This window comes from Ranitomeya imitator, chromosome 3, assembly GCF_032444005.1.
Source record: "Ranitomeya imitator isolate aRanImi1 chromosome 3, aRanImi1.pri, whole genome shotgun sequence".
In the NCBI taxonomy this organism is placed as follows: Eukaryota; Metazoa; Chordata; class Amphibia; order Anura; family Dendrobatidae; genus Ranitomeya; species Ranitomeya imitator.
The window spans coordinates 95,862,722-95,880,181 of NC_091284.1; the positions used below are offsets into that span (position 1 = coordinate 95,862,722).

The window sequence follows — 17,460 nt, forward strand, 5'->3', positions numbered from 1 at the left end:
CGCCGGAGTCCGTGGCAGACATTCCGCCGGAGTCCGTGGCAGACATTCCGCCGGAGTCCGTGGCAGACATTCCGCCGGAGTCCGTGGCAGACATTCCGCCGGAGTCCGTGGCAGACATTCCGCCGGAGTCCGTGGCAGACATTCCGCCGGAGTCCGTGGCAGACATTCCGCCGGAGTCCGTGGCAGACATTCCGCCGGAGTCCGTGGCAGACATTCCGCCGGAGTCCGTGGCAGACATTCCGCCGGAGTCCGTGGCAGACATTCCGCCGGAGTCCGTGGCAGACATTCCGCCGGAGTCCGTGGCAGACATTCCGCCGGAGTCCGTGGCAGACATTCCGCCGGAGTCCGTGGCAGACATTCCGCCGGAGTCCGTGGCAGACATTCCGCCGGAGTCCGTGGCAGACATTCCGCCGGAGTCCGTGGCAGACATTCCGCCGGAGTCCGTGGCAGACATTCCGCCGGAGTCCGTGGCAGACATTCCGCCGGAGTCCGTGGCAGACATTCCGCCGGCGTCCGTGGCAGACATTCCGCCGGCGTCCGTGGCAGACATTCCGCCGGCGTCCGTGGCAGACATTCCGCCGGCGTCCGTGGCAGACATTCCGCCGGCGTCCGTGGCAGACATTCCGCCGGCGTCCGTGGCAGACATTCCGCCGGCGTCCGTGGCAGACATTCCGCCGGCGTCCGTGGCAGACATTCCGCCGGCGTCCGTGGCAGACATTCCGCCGGCGTCCGTGGCAGACATTCCGCCGGCGTCCGTGGCAGACATTCCGCCGGCGTCCGTGGCAGACATTCCGCCGGCGTCCGTGGCAGACATTCCGCCGGCGTCCGTGGCAGACATTCCGCCGGCGTCCGTGGCAGACATTCCGCCGGCGTCCGTGGCAGACATTCCGCCGGCGTCCGTGGCAGACATTCCGCCGGCGTCCGTGGCAGACATTCCGCCGGCGTCCGTGGCAGACATTCCGCCGCAAGTTCTCCTGAACTTTATGAGCACTAGCTGTCATCGATCTCCGCAATGGAAGGATCAGTATTCACTGAAGACGGAGTTTGCCCATAAATTGAGAATTAAAGAGAAGGAGATAGGAGCAGAGACTTTTACACTTTAAGTTGTCCATGCATCTTACACATCATGAAAGCTCAGCTGAGCCGAATGTTCATGTGCTCTCTATGGGGAGAATGGAGTGAGCCGATGCCAGACTCTCACTGCCAAACAAAATGATCAGGTGATTTAAATGTACCCCCACCCCATCCCAGACCCATCACCATCCTTGGGAGAATCGGGAGGCCCCCATCACCATCCTTTTTTGTTCCCCAGGGAGAATCGGGAGGCCCCCCTTTTGTGTGTTGCTTCTGGTAGCTTGGGAAGTTCTCATGAAAATCTAGAGATGAACAACAAATCGTACAGAATTGAAAATCCCCCATATTTATCAATGATCACAATTGGTGGCTGTGAACATTTGCTCATCAGTCCTTGCTTGGGTTAAGTTCCGGTGATATCATTCTGATTCCCAGCCAGTTATATGGTGCTGTTTCCAAGTAATACTCTAAGATTCTATTAATTTGTGATTATTTCCATGGAAACATTTAGGGAAACTAAGGGTATGGACACACGGTGCGGATTTGCTGTGGATCCGCAGCGGATTTTACCGCGCAGAAACGCTGCAGATCCGCACTGTGATGTACAGTAACAATGTTAGTTAATGGGGGAAAAAAAAAGCTGTGCGGAATTGCTGCGGATTTCAAAGAAGTGCATGTCACTTCTTTTGTGCGGATCTGCAGAGTTTCTGCACCCCTCCATGTTAAAAATCCGCAGTGGCAAAATCCGCACAAAATCCACAGCAATTCCGCATAAAAATAGCAGAAAATCAGCATAAAAACCGTGGCAAATCCGTGTCTGCGGATTCTGCCAGGAGCTGCGGATTTTGTGCATAAAATTCTGCACCTCTTTTAAACGTGTGTACATAGCCTAAAGCTTACCATTCCTGAGCCCAGTCTACACTATATATCACTGATTTCTGGGCTAGATCTTTTTCAATTTTGTAGGGTTAAATCTTTCTTGAGCACATGTGCATGACATAAATGTACCCAAAAGTGGGCAGTTTATGCTCTTACTTTATTCCTGCTGCTCCCGTGTGTATTCTTATTTTTTTTCTTAAAACCTTTTTATTTAGTGCAAGTTTATGTTCTTTACCAAAGGGGTGGTGCTCACATGCAGAGCAGACCAAGGACACTCCCCAGACAATCCTGTTAGGCACTCCCATTTGTAAGGCCATACAAATTACCACTAAACGAAAAGGCCTCTATCTGTGAAACTGTATGGTGGATTTTTTTAAAGCAATACATTGTCACGGAGTTACCGCAACAGAGAGGAGCCATAAGACAGCATCGTCTGATTGCTCTTAATCCTGCGCTGAAAAGAAGCAGTTCATCTTTTTAAACGGTGTAAATTTCTTTTAGCAGTACACGAGTTAATAGGCCATGATGAGAGCTCTGGGAGCACGGTTAGCCACTCCTATGTCCTATGCAATCTGGGTCCTGACTGACACACATTGCCAGAGCTAGCTTTTGCGCCATGGCTGGATAGGAGATAGTAGTTATATGAGAAGACGTTTGGTGAGTTTATCTGTGACTGTTGCTTGGTTTAGTTATGAGATAATTCTCTTTCCTTCTCCTACTTTGTTTTTTCCCTATCCTCCACTCCCCAGTGCATTCATCTGTTATATGTGAGTCAATATTTGTTTCCCTGATATTTTCTGTTAGCCCTGTTTATCTTACCTTGTTCGTCTGGTTGATATTCTACGGTGCACAACTACTCCCCTCTTCCCTTGATGGGGGATGGGTACAGATTGAAGATGGATTCAGGAGATAAGGCAAGGTACGTGGCCCCGGCATCTACACCTTCAGAAGTAACCCGGGGAACAGGGCAAGCTAGGGCACCCCTAGCATTAGGGACAGTGAAGGAGCCCCTGGTCCCGAATCGTGACATACATAAAACCAAATACTCAGGGGAGCAGTGGGAATGAAATAAGAACAAATAGGGGCCACTTTTGAACCGGTGACAAGTTCTTAAAGGGCATCTGTCAGTGGGATGAACATATGACTATGTAGGTCATAGAAGATTGAATAAAAGAACACCTTGATATCTTTAACCCGACTAATTGTTTACTTAGAAATCCACATTTTTCTTAATTTATAAATGAGCTTTTATCATCTATGGACCGGACACAGATCTTCCTGAGAATCTGCTTTCAAAGCTTTTTGTAAATGAAAGGAAGTGTTACCAGTGTGAGACAGGTAATGACTTGACAGCATGCTCTCTTGATCTCACTGTAGAGCTGTGTGCGCTGAGAGGAGAGCTGTAGAAGTTTTTGTAATGAGACAAAGTTCAGCTCTGCTGTACTGTTAGTTATAATCACACACCGCTCTGCAGTGAGATCAGGAGAGCAGACTGTCAGTCTTTACGTGTCTCACACAGGTAGTCCTTTCAATTAAAATAAGCTCTGGAGGCAGGTTCTCATGGAGATGAGCAGCCTTACAGGAAAGACTGCTATTTTTTCAGGGATTGCCAGGCTGGATTATAGTGCATACACGGGAAGTTGCTGCAGCAGTCAAGTTAAATTCAAACTTAAAGGGCTTGTCCACTACTCCTGCTTAATAACTTAAGGGCTCCGCACGAGTTGCAGTATTGTTAGATTTATTTCTGCACTGTTTTGTCATAAAAGCTTAAGGATTTCCTAGTACCAGCAAAGCGAGTGAGATTCCTGAAACCTCATGCACATGTTGCTTATTTTTATCTTGCAGATTTAAATCTGCAGAATGTTCATTCTTTGTGTTGGTGCTGCAGATTTCACCCATGCTAATGTGTGGGGAAATATCTGCACCAAAAAACATGTTCAAAAACGATGTCAAAAGCGCATGTATTTTATGCTCCAATGTTCCTGACAACACATTGGTATTTGCAGCAGCGATTTGGGAAAATATCTCGGGTCTTATGTCCGGGCTCTATAAGTATCAGTCATTGCCTTATGTGGCACCACAGGCTCCGCTTTCTGGAGCTGATTTGCAAATGGCTAGTGAGACATTGCTTGGGCAACTCTGGTCAATGAACCTAAAGATCCAGGTTCTCCATTCCTTCTAATCACCTGCTCCTGAGCTTTGTAGTTCTTTCGTCTGACCGTTTTATGTCTAATCTATCAGAAGTCTTTTGTACTGTACCCGTGCTGTATAAATCCAGTATATCATATGTATGTCGTTTGTCCAAGTAAAACGTAATGTATCCGTATGTCAGGGAGTGCGCCGTGTCATGGACGTCAACATATCTGGTAGACAAAAAGCATAACCTGATGCTCAGAGCCGTTTGAAATAGTTGTATTAAATGTACAGACATCACAAGCCTGAAACGCGCCAGCGTTAATGTAGTACCTACGCAGCTTACATTGCAGGGTCACATATTAGTACTAAACTAATATTTTTTATATTTATAATATACTATATCTATGTAAGATTAGAGACAAATATTTCCTTTTTCAGGGTAAAGTTCTGTTGAAGGGTTAATGATGATTAACGGCATTATCTCAAACAAGAGGTGGAAGTAAAGTGATTACTTGTTGTTAATGGATGTGAACCAAACTGTGAAGCCATTAACAATAGGTAATCAATTAGTTTCATCAAAATTCATATGAGCGCTTCTGTGAAAATGGGGACCTCATCCTCCGCGCACCCCCATGTGACTCCCTACTACTTTATATACCCCCGGCTTTCTTACAAAAAAGGTTTTTTTATCGCAGAAAAAGGGGTAGGTGTACAGAAGTAATTCATGACAGCCGGGTCAGACTACACATGGGCATTTAAATGTAGTGTGTAACCGTGGAGACCCATTGGTCTGTATTGGAGCTGTATGCACAAAACAGTTGGGTATGTTTTTCACTCTGAAGTGGCTTTATGTTTTATTTTAGACACTTTGGAGCAAGAAATCAGAATTCTTGCTACAGTACACCTCCCCTTTTACAGTCATCACTCATTATTTCACCTAAAACTAAATAAAAATGACATGTGCAATAATGGTTCTCTTTAGTTACCTAACCCTTTAAGGCTATAGGCTCCTGATTTTTTTTGCTGTCTTATAATCATTCTAGATGGTGCACACGTTGGCCAGCAATGGGGCAAACTCCATTTGGGAACATTCGCTGTTAGACCCTGCACAGGTTCAGAGTGGGCGACGCAAAGCCAACCCTCAAGACAAACTTCAGTGAGTATTCACCAATAAAGTGGTACGAGTGTCTTCTGGACACAGGAGCGTGATGTGCATGGACTGAAGTTTTTCTATTTGGTTTTGGTTCAGTTGTTGGCATCATTGGAAAGGTGTTCATGACCAACAATAGATTAGCCCAGTGGGCACATGCCAATTGTGTGCGTTCTCTGCTCCTTCCCAGAGCCAAATGGCATGTTGTACAGACGTCTGTATTAGTGTACTCGTTGCTTGGGTGGTCTCCGAGTATTTGTGACTGCTCGGAGATTTAGTTTTCATCGCCGCAGCTGAATGATTTGCAGCTACTAGCCAGCCTGAGTACATGTGGGGATTCCCTAGCAACCAGGCAACCCCCACATGTGCTCAGCCTGGCTAGTAGCTGTAAATCATTCAGCTGCGGGCGATGAAAACTAATTCTCCTAACACTAACAAATACTCGGAGGTCACCCGAGCGTGCTCTGGAAAACCCGAGCAACGAGTACACTCGCTCGTCACTAGTCTGTATGGCCGCCTCATGTGCTGGTTGCACTGTCGCGATCTTCCATGACTACCTAGGTCTAGTACCTGTTCGGTTTGGCTAAATGGGCCTATCGTTTCTATGGATAGAGATTGATAAGCCCCTTTGTGAGGCTTAAAGGGAATGTTCCTTGAAAACGTCACTTGTCACAAGATAGGTGATAACTTGTTGAGTGGTGAGAGTCCGACTGCTGGAACCTGCACCGATCGGCAGAACGGAGAACTTTTATCCCTTTTAGAATGGAAGTACGCCTGCTTGACCTGTGCCCATTCTCCATTCATTCCCTATCCGACTTCCGAGCACAGCAGCCTTAAAAAAAAAAGAATGATATTGGAAGGAAGACAAAGTTCCCTATTGGGGGCGCAAATTACCTGAGGTGACGATCGGCGCAGGTCTCAGCGGTCAGACACCGTACCTATCGGTAAGTTGTCCTGTCAAATAAATGATAACTTGTTTTCACTCGACAACCCCATTACGTAGAGAACAGAAAACACGTGCTCCCCATCAGAGATGTCATTGGGGCAAATCCATTGTGATTGAGTTGATGTCTTTATTCCTTCCAGCCCAACAAAGTCCGAGTTTATTCGAGCCAAGTATCAGATGCTCTCATTTGTGCACAAGTTGCCGTGTCGGGACGACGATGGAGTGACTGCTAAAGACCTTAGCAAGGTACTGCCATTAGTTGGCTAGTTTTTGGATCTACAGTAATAGCACAAGACTACAGATTTTTTTTATCGAAAACACCATTTTATTTCTTGACATCATTGTATTTTACCATTATATAGGTAAAATAAAGACATGGGTCATCAAATTCACCCTTTCTCTGCCAGTTATGTGGGATGTTTGCACCTTCTCGTTATTGCTTTGTTGATTCTAATTATCATGTAATCTCCCTCTTCTAGTATCCACCATTTTGTGTTGATTTAGCTCCTACCTCATATATCCACCCAAACCTCCTGTTAATTTAGAGAATGTGTTACCTTGTTAAATATGTTCTCCGCACCCTCCTGATTTCACCGCAAAACACATATTTATGTTGAAAAACTGGAATATATTTATGGTTAATATATGGATTTCAGCATCAATGGTCAGAAATGAGATTTTAAGCATGTGTCGTATGACCTGACACGATCTTTTATTCAATGTTTATGCTTCATTCCCACCTTTTGGGTAAAAATCCATGTTGTAGCCAAGCATATCCTGGTTCAAAAGTTGGGATCCGGTTCATATGTCAAGATCTGATGTCATTTATGTGAAGAAATATATGGCAGCGTGATGGTCAGCAGCGGTGCCTTGCATCATTGGGTTCTTGTGTTTGTTGCATATCAAGGACAATATCTGCGTGCAGTTACCGTAATAATAAACTCCTGTTTTCTGTCCACGGTTAAAAAAAAAAAAGACTAATTTTTCAACTTTTCTAGCAAGCAATTTATCAAAATTTAAAGGGGTTATTCAAACAGAAAAAATATTTAGGAAACGTTTCAGGATGGTCCAATAGGACAAGAAGCCCTACTCTCTTTACTGATATGTCAGCAATTTGATTTGGACATTTGCAGACTCTCCACTTCCTACTCCAGGAATGATATACCTGACCCGGATGTGTCACCGCTGCTGTCAAACATTGGCTGCAGCGGTTTCCTTTAATCGGCGGTCCTACGATGTGCAACAATCAGCTTCAGGAAATCTGAATGGGAAATGTAGGTGCAGCCGGATACGAAATGTCTGTTATTGGGTTATTCTTGTAGTTGGGCACTAACAGCAATGCTACAAATAATCCGATGGGTTTTTATTAATAAACCCGGTGAAGTGTCCTCTTTAAGATGGCTAGTGCCAGCAAATCTCAGCTCTTTTATCTACAGATATAGATGTAATTGATCAGTTTTATTTTAAAAACCTTCTGCAAGCTTTAATAATAATAAATATTATTATTATATTTATTATTATTATTTTGGGTTTTTATTTAGATTATTTTCCTTCTTTTTTTTTAGTTTGGAAGGTCACAAGTTTAATGATGTGATGATGTAATCCTGATGAAGAGGATTCCCTGTACAAAGGATTGCGTGACTGGGCTGCCCCTGATTTAATGTGATCTCTTGTGTGTTTTTTGCTGATTCTAGCAACTTCATTCCAGCGTGAGGACTGGGAACCTGGAAACTTGCTTACGTCTGCTGTCTCTTGGTGCTCAAGCCAATTTCTTCCACCCGGTAATCGCTTCTCTCAACACTTTTTTTTTTTAAAATAAAATCCCCATAAAAGATAAATGGGTGCTACCCTCTGGAAAGAAATAAAAATGTTTTCAATGGTGACATGTCATCTTTACAGCAAGAACAATGGGGAAAGTTACTGTGTGTCTGTTTTCTAGTGAAAGAATTATGTCTGCAAGCCACATTTGCAAAAAAAAAAAAAAAAAAAAATTGTGATGTGTAGAGACCTGTCGCTCTTGTGCAGCAGGCGGGGAGAAGCCACCGGGGGTCTGGCTAGTCTCCTGTGCGGCTCTGTCCCGGTGGCCATTAAACTATATTTTCAGAATTAAACTTATCTGGCTGAGATCATACGGTCGGTGCCTGATACATGTGGCCTATGGATCGGGCAGCATGTGCCCTCTAAGGCTTTCCAAGAGTAATACATGATGCACTTTGACCAGATTTACCAGAAAATGGTGAAAATTAGGTCATAAATTAATGTAAATTATGGCACCAATCTAAGTTTGTTCATAGCAGGCATATATCTGGTTTCTTGGGGCATTGCCAGTCATAGCATACACCAAATTGTGTAAGAGGTATGCACCTCCATTTCCAGACTCTCGCATGGCTGTAACACCAGGTGTAAGGTAGTGGAGATTGGAAGTAATTAGGCTATGTGCACACGATGCGGATTTTGCTGCGGGTCCGCAGCAGTTTCCCATGAGTTTACAGTACAATGTAAACCTATGGGAAACTGAAAACGCTGTGCCCATGCTGCAGAAAAAAACGCACGGAAACGCAGCGGTTTACATTCCGCAGCATGTCAATTCTTTGTGCGGAACCCGCAGCGGTTTTACACCTGTTCCATAATAGAAAACCGCAGGTGTAAAACCGCAGTGGAATCCGCACAAAAACCGCGGTAAATCCGCAGGAAAAACGCGGTGTTTTTGCCCTGCGGATTTATCAAATCCGCTGCGGAAAAATCCGCAGAGGACCATTCTACGTGTGCAACAAGATCTCTTCAAAGAAACAAGATCTCTTCAAAGACCAGGAGAAGAGTTGTTGTGAAAACAGCTGATTTTCCGTTGCATAGTCTCTTGCGGCTAATCCACTGTGTTTGCAATGCAAACGGTGAAGTGACTCTGTGGACATTACTGTGACATCTCCGCTACTGGAGGTCTGCAATGCAAACGCTAAATGGGAACGTACCCTAAGTGTTTGGTTCTCCTGCAGCACCCCCACAGGAGAAATGAAGCATTACATATGTGCAGTCCTCCAGAACAAGAGATGTAATGTAAGATGGACTACAAGCAAGGTCGCAGATTTGCAGAGGTGGTGTTATTGTTGTAATGGATTCTTACATGTGTGCAGACAGTGATGATCAACTCTGTTTTGTAGGAGAAGGGAAGCACTCCTCTACATGTGGCCGCTAAAGCTGGGCAAGTTCTTCAGGCTGAGCTTTTGGTAGTGTACGGCGCTGACCCCGGAGCTCCTGATATGAATGGAAGGACACCTATTGATTATGGCAGGTAAGGTGACAGCACAAAAACATTGAGAGGTCACCTATACATTTTTGTGGAAATTGTGGATTTTTCTTCTTTGCAAGTTCTCTGTTCCTTTTTAAGATTAAAACACACGAGTGCATGCATATATTGCTGAAGTTGTGTAGTCGTGGTTGTCAGCCTCAATACATTAGTAACTTTTTATAGTATAAGGTTCATTGTGCTATAAGGTTAATTGCGCAAATTTCTGATTGGCCATAAACTCAGGATCTATTTAAAAAAAAAAACAAACACACATTTTAGTTTAGTTATTTAGTTAAACGCTGGACATATGGCTTCTTACGACATTTACACCCGGTCTACAAAGCTAATTGTGAATGATTATATTAATAATGTGTTCACACTGAGTCTTTTTGTTGAGTTTCTCCCAAGTTTTTGAGGACAATTCGAGAGTTTCTGCTCCAGAAAAAATACTATTTTGAACATACTATGTATGTGATGGGACAATTTTCAGAGATATTCAGGAAGCCATTTAGCCCCTATCCCCCTGCTTGACATGAGCAGGTTAAAGCCCAAAGTGACTAATGAGACCTATTATTTTGGACTAGGGACTATGTATGTATCTTTGGTTCTTGAAGCTTAGTTTCTGTGTTTCTGAGCAGAAAGTTCCTGTTTTATAGGCAGGCCGGCCACCATGATTTGGCAGACAGACTGGTGGAGTGTCAGTATGAGCTGACGGATCGGTTAGCCTTCTACCTCTGTGGCCGAAAACCAGGTGAGTGTGCCAGTATCAAATTTTATAAATCTAATTTGTACCTTACTCTAAGCAGAGTGGGTCCATCAAAGTGTCATGCTGTGACAGTCTTCGGTATGGAAGAGGGGCCTCAAACTGTCCCTGGAACTGGGATCCTTACTATCCCTGTCCTGGGGGTACTCTTGAAGGTAGAGAGGCCCGAGTCTCCAACCTTACTCTGCTTTTTAAACCCTGATCTGTCCCCTCCACCACATGAGGCATGGGACAGCAATGTAAGGTAGACACAAAGACAAAACAGGGATAACAGAAAGCAACAAACATAAACACTCACCAAAGGTAGAGAGTTATATAAGGGAGGATATGAATGTACCAACCAAATAGGACAATGAGGAAAGCATACACACAAAAACAGCACGCAACAATCTCCAGGAGCAACAACGATCTCCAATTCAGCACAGCGTCCCAAGGAGCTAGGAAGCAAAGCACTGGAAAGACAGAGAGGGTCTGGACAGGTTTTAAAAGGAGGGGTAATGAACAGATCAGAAGCAGCTGAAATAGAACTGCAAGTTTTTGACCAGCATAGAAAGGGTCTTTAAAGGGAACCTGTCACCCCCCTCAGGCGTTTGTAACTAAAAGAACCATCTTGTGCAGCACTAATGCTGCATTCTGACAAGGTGGCTCTTTTAGTTATGCTCCCTGCACACGCGGAAATAAGCGCTTATAAAATGTGCCCCCTCATACCAAATCGTCCCGGGGGTGGGTCTTTCCTCCCTAATGAGACGCAGCACAGCCGTCACTGCGGGCCTGTGCTCGCCGGGCGCCGCGTCCTCTTGCTTCATTAGCATCCCTGGCGCCTGCGCTGTAAGTTTGAAGGGCAGCGTAACTGCGCATGCCCGGAAAAAAATACTTACAGCGCAGGCGCTGGGAACGCTAAATGAAGCAAGAGGAGGCGGCGCCCGACGCGCACAGGTCCGGAGTGACGGCTGTGCTACGTCTGATTGGGGGGAAAGACCTGCCCCGGGACGATTTCACGGTATGAGGGGGCACATTTTATAAGCGTTTATTTCATCGTGTGCAGGGAGCATAACTAAAAGAGCCACCTTGCCAGAATGCAGCATTAGTGCTGCACAAGGTGGCTCTTTTAGTTACAAACGCCTGAGGGGGGTGACAGGTTCCCTTTAACCTCTTCAGCACCAGAGAATATGAAATCCATTTAATATGGGACACAAACACACAGGCTGCTTGGAAGATCTGCGATTCACAATATGTAGTGATCTTCTAACTCCAGATCTCCCAGGAGGATGTGTTTTTTAAATGAACTTTAAATTGAGGAAAACTACAGGTTATCAAAAAAAAAAAAAAAGGCAGTGTAGCGATAGAAAGCCATTGCTGGTTTGCTCATAATTCGTGCAGTGTATAAATTCATAAAATCAGATTTTCATTAAAGCATCAGTGGGAAAATAGACAACCCTTATGTTACTCATAATTCTCTTTCTTACGGCAGATTTACGCTTTTTTGTTTTTGGGTTATTTCACTGAGCATCGTACATCATGAGAAAACACTGCCGGAGAGATTCATTCTCTGTTTATACCGACACAGTAATAGATTCTGGGGAAATGTGATATTTAGCTGTGTAACTGGAGATAACATTTTATGCTTGGGCATAAACAGCTCTCTGATGCAGAATGGAACATATGCGCCTTTACAAAACACATCAGTCCTGGAAGAAAAATGTTTCTTCCTTTTTCTTTTTACAGTGTGATGATCATTTTTCTTTTGCCAGGGACAAAATAGTAAAATAAGTATACTGAATTGGCTTGTTTATGCCTAAATGTGCATTTAATCTACACAATTATAACGAGATTTCCTAGGGACGCTAGTTTCCCAACAATAGTGCAGTCTAAGCAGGCTACTGATCACTCAGTGAACAAGCAGAATTATATTTTTCGCTTTCTTTATAAGATTATGGTTCTCGACAGCATATTGTCCTGTGTAAACAGAACCTGTGCTGCCGAGAACAATGGTAACCTTTGTGTACAGAACGATCTATCACTGATCTTTAGTGAGCACAGCAGTGCGGTCGGCCTGCCTAACCAGACTAATAAATGATGACATATTGTCAAAGTTGTAAGCCCAGCTTTAAGCTTGGTGTTGGGGTCCATTTATACCGATCATCCGATATCCTGTTATGACTGCCGATCTGTAAACTTTTGTTTCAGTAGTCATATGATTTCCTGTTTTACATAGGCTGACCAAAGAAAACAATGTAAACTGATGAATTTATATTAATCACTGAGTGCACATAGGCCGCCATAATTCTCGGCAAACGAGCCCCGTTTACCAGGACAATGCACCTCTGAGAACTATGATCTTTTGTGCTGCATAAAAGATCATTTCACCTGACGAACAAGTGTTTGTCCTTTCATCGGGTGATCAGCAGCCTATTTACTGGCAAGATAATTGTGAAATAAGTGTTTTTAAACAACTCTGGTCATAATTATCTTGCGGAGATAAATGCCCTTTGAGGTCACGTTCACACGTTCAGTATTTTCTATCAGTATTTGTAAGCTGAAACCAGGAGTGGAACAATCAGACGAAAAGTATAATAGAAACACGTCACCACTTCTGTATTTTTCACCCACTCCAGATTTTGGCTTCCAAATACTGAGGTAAAATACTGACCAAATATACAGATTTCTAATTAATCAAACTGATCTTAGAGATGATGATGATCAGAGTAGCAAAAAAACCCCCACAAACGTGCAGATATTTTGCTAGGATCGAACTCTTACGATCACTCTACATCAGGAGTGAGGAACCTTTTTTCCGCCAAGGGCCATTTGGATGTTTGTAGCATCATTCGGGGGCCGTACACAGTGCGCTAACTCTGCCCACAAGGAACGTCCTGAGGCTGGCACTGGTGTCAGGACATAATCTTTCAGCCTTCAGCAGTGGACAGTGCGTGAACGAGCTCAATTAATTAATGGGCGTATGGCCATCAAAACACAGCACCAAGCACTGCGGTCCTGGGAATTTGCCAGGGGGCAGGAGAAAAGGTCATCGCCGGCTGTACATGGCCCATGGACCTGAGGTTTCCCACCCCTGCTCTACAATAACACCTACTTATTTCCTATAGCGGAATGGTTTTCCAGATATCTTTTAGATGTCGTTTACACACTACAGTCATTGTTCTTGGCGGATGTATTTTTCCTCGTATACACGAACGCTACACAACAACTCTGCAGTTAATGAGTACATGAATTCCATTATTATTACAGACAAAAAAATGACGTACGGTACTTACCTATCGTAATTCACATTTTAGGTCAAAGCTGTTTAATAAGGGATCTGTCTGGCGGACATGCTTATTAGGCGAAAGGAGAAATGCCTTCTTAAAGGGGTGCTCCAGGAATAGAAAAAAAAAATAACTGAGCAAAATCTAATTGTAAATACATTTCCAAATACATTCAATTATCAAATCTCAATTGTTTTGTCTAGGGAAGTAATACTAAAGAATTAAAATGGCTGTCGTCTTGATACACTGACAGGAGCCTGTCCTAGAATGTTAGGACGGGAGCCTGTGAGCAAGTGCAGGAGTAGCACCTTTCCTGTGACCTGGAGATGAGCTATATAATGTTTAGTCATTCAGAAGGACAGGACGCCCCTAATAATTCGAGCTGCCACTTCTTACCTCGGCACCTTTGGTGTCTCCAGTTAAGCACATCTTACTAGATATGAAGGGAAGGGCGGAGTGTCTGGTGCACATGCTCACAGGCTCCTGTCCCAACATTCTAGGGCAGGGGTGTCAAACTGCATTCCTTGAGGGCTGCAAACAGGTAATGTTTTCAGGATTTCCTTGTACTGCACAGGTGATAATTTAATCACCAACTCATTATTATAAATATAAATTATCACCTGTGCAGTACAAGGAAATCCTGAAAACATGACCTGTTTGCAGCCCTCGAGGAATGCAGTTTGACACCCCTGTTCTAGGGCAGGTTTCTATCAGTGTAACAGGACAGCAGCCATTTTATTTCTATATTAATTACATCCAGAGACAAAACATGTGTGATAATTAAATGTATTTAGAAATTTATTTATAACGACATGTCTCTTTGTTTTGTTTTTTTATTTTCTATTCCTGGAGAACCACTTTAACCAACACTTAGAAGAGCCTAAAAGAGGAGTTATCCTTTTAAGGGGGATCTTATATCACGCCAAGTGCCTTGTTCATGGTACTCGCACCTATCAGATATTTATGGCGTAATATGTAGCACACACTGGAACTCAGTTTTCCCTCTACAAAGATGGAGAGGTCTGTGTTTTTTATTGTAGGTACACTTCACCTGGGAGAGACAGAATCTAAAAATACAATGTGATTTTCATTTTTTTTTTTTTATTGTATGATTTTTTAATAATTACATTGCGTTTTATTGCATGAAATAAGTTTTGATCACCTACCAACCAGCAAGAATTCTAGCTCTCGCCAAGCAGCTTGGTGAGAAGGCAACAATTGTTGGTGGAATGATTGGAAAATGCAAGATGACTGTCAATCTTTCTTGTTCTGGGGCTCCATGCAAGATCTCACCTTGTGGGGTAAGGATGATTCAGAGAAAGGTCAGGAATTAGCCAAGAAATGTCACGGGAGAATCTGGTCAAAGACCTGAAGAGAGCTGGGACCACAGTCTCAAACATTACCAGTAGTAACACACTATGCCGTCATGGATTAAAATCCTGCCCGGCATGCAAGGTCCCCTGCTCACACCAGCACAGGTCCAGGTCCATTTGAAGTTTGCCAGTGACCATCTGGATGATCCAAAGGAGGCATGGGAGAAGGTCATGTGGTCAGATGAGAGCAAAACAGAACTGTTTGCTATCAATTTCAGCCGCTGTGTTTTGGAGGAAGAAGAATGAGTGCAACCAGAAGAACATCGTCCCAACCATGAAGCATTGAAAATTGGTTGTGGAGGGTCTTCCAGCATCACAATGACCCGAAACACACAGCCAGGGCAACTAATGAGCGACTCCGTAAGAATCACTTCAATCTCCTGTAGTGGACTCGCCAGTCTCCAGACCTGAAACCGGTAGAAAATCTTTGGAGGGAGCTGAAACTCAATGTTGCCCAGCGTCAGCCCCGAAACCTGAAAGATCTGGAGAAGATCTGTATGGAGGTGTGGGCCAAAATCCCCGCTGCAGTGTGTGCAAACTTGGTCAAGAACTACAGGAAACATCAGACCTCTGTAATTGCAAACAAAGGTTTCTGTACCAGATATTAAGTTCAATTTTTCTATTGTATCATATACTTATTTCATGCAGTAAAATGCAAATTAATTATGTAAAAATCATACAATGGGATTTTTCTGGATTTTTTTTTTTTTTTAAGATTCTGTCTCTCACAGTTGAAATATACCTATGATAAAAAATAACAGACCTCTCCATTCTTTGTAGGTGGGAAAACTTGCAATATCAGCAGTATATCAAATGCTTATTTTCCCCTGTGTGTGCGAGTGTACATGTGTAAAATATATGTGTAAACATATAATCATATGCTTCCCGAGAGGATCGGCTGCCAATCCTGTGCAGTGACTGCTCCATGTATGCCTACAGTATGGTAGTATCCAGTTTCTACATCCTGTCCATTCCTGAATACAAGTGTTCTGTTCAGTGTCCTGTAGCTGAAATGTTTCTGATCCTACAGGAAATTCTTAATTTACTCCGAGCACTAACTATTGTGTGTGATTTATTTGTCTGTTTCAGATCATAAGAACGGACATTATATCATTCCTCAGATGGCTGATAGGTAATTACATTTGTTCTCTTCAGATCTTTATTTAATGCTGAAGGTTTAATTGCTGAAATGTGTTTGTTGCGCACCATTGCAGTGCACCATTGCAGTGCACCATTGCAGTGCACCATTGCAGTGCACCATTGCAGTGCACCATTGCAGTGCACCATTGCCCTGCAGAGTTCCATATTCTTCCATATCGGCAGATGTGGAGTTGCCAAGCGGGTCTCAGCAATTAACACATTGTCTCCTGTCTTGCTGATAAGTCATAACATGCATTCTGTCATGGTCTTCGGTGGTCTGTTAGGGGGGTGGCCGCTCTGTGTGTTGTGATCAGGAAGCTACGGTCATATCTGCATCCTGTTTTCTCTTGAATTCTGACCTCCTCGTACTCCCCACGTGGCTCTGCTATGGGGCTGTATACCACGGTGCTGAGCAAAAGACTCCACTAATATAATAAAGCAGAATGTGAAAAGTACAGCACCCACGAGAGACCTCAGGAAGGCCTAGGTCACATGTTACGGATTTGGGGTGCACAATCCATACTGCACATTTGCAGCAATTTACAGTACAATGCGGGGAAATTGGTTTTCCAAAATTCCAATTCCATTTTGCAGAAAAAAATCTGCCTGAAAATGAAAGCGTGGGTCCGATCTGAAATGTGAGGGACGCTCATTCTTGTGGCAGTTTTAATTGTGGATTTCACCATATTCAATGCTGAGTAATGGAGTAAGGCGAAGTCTGGTAGTATCACACCTTACTCTGTCTGCAGATTTGTTGCCTATTTTGCCAAAACTTTCTGCAATGTGTGAGCGTGCCCTTAATGTGAACAGGCAGAGAAACAGTTTAATGCACGGAACGGCAAGCTTGGACTAGCGTATGGCAAGAGTCAACTTTCAGGCTCCAAAAAGATGCAGTCATCACCTATATGGAAACAGGAACACATGGGCTACTTGCACAGTGAACAAGTCTGTATGATCATGTTCACACACCACCAAGAAACCTGAAGACACAAAAGAGAATAGTAAAACCAAAAACACTCAGTTTGAAAAAATGTTGCAGTAATCCGCAAGTGCTAGTAAAAGATGTAAAAAACAGGGTATTTGGTTGATACGTTTTTTGCAAAAAATGTATACTAAGCTGCTCTACCAATCTTCACGGTATACCCTTATCAGAGCAGTCCTAACTAATGTATGCAATCCCTATCTGATGTATTTAAAAACCTGATCATCTGTATATAACCTGTGTGAACAGGGTTCAGAGAGGAAAAATCCATTTGTGCATACAGGGTAGAACAGCTTTTGTGCAGATAGCCCAAGAGGAGTGGTGGAACTCCCCAGTCTTGTAGACACAAGAGAACAATTATGGAAACAGGAACACATGGGCTACTTGCACAGTGAACAAGTCTGTATGACAGACAGAGTTTGGCATTCAGAGAACCGCTAGATCCGCAGCAGAGAAAACAGTGATTCA

General features: G+C 43.7%; 1 protein-coding gene across 8 annotated transcripts in view; it reads left to right on the forward strand.

The window, feature by feature from the left end:
* The window catches only part of GIT1 (GIT ArfGAP 1), a 175,389-nt gene that overhangs the window by 91,821 nt on the left and 66,108 nt on the right, over window positions 1-17,460 (forward strand). For all 8 annotated transcript variants that reach the window (XM_069761178.1, XM_069761175.1, XM_069761174.1 and 5 more), the window contains exons 3-8: window positions 5,133-5,245; window positions 6,326-6,431; window positions 7,880-7,966; window positions 9,344-9,474; window positions 10,128-10,222; window positions 15,960-16,002. In XM_069761178.1, the coding sequence (XP_069617279.1) occupies window positions 5,133-5,245; window positions 6,326-6,431; window positions 7,880-7,966; window positions 9,344-9,474; window positions 10,128-10,222; window positions 15,960-16,002 (575 nt within the window). The remainder of the gene's footprint in view (window positions 1-5,132; window positions 5,246-6,325; window positions 6,432-7,879; window positions 7,967-9,343; window positions 9,475-10,127; window positions 10,223-15,959; window positions 16,003-17,460) is intronic.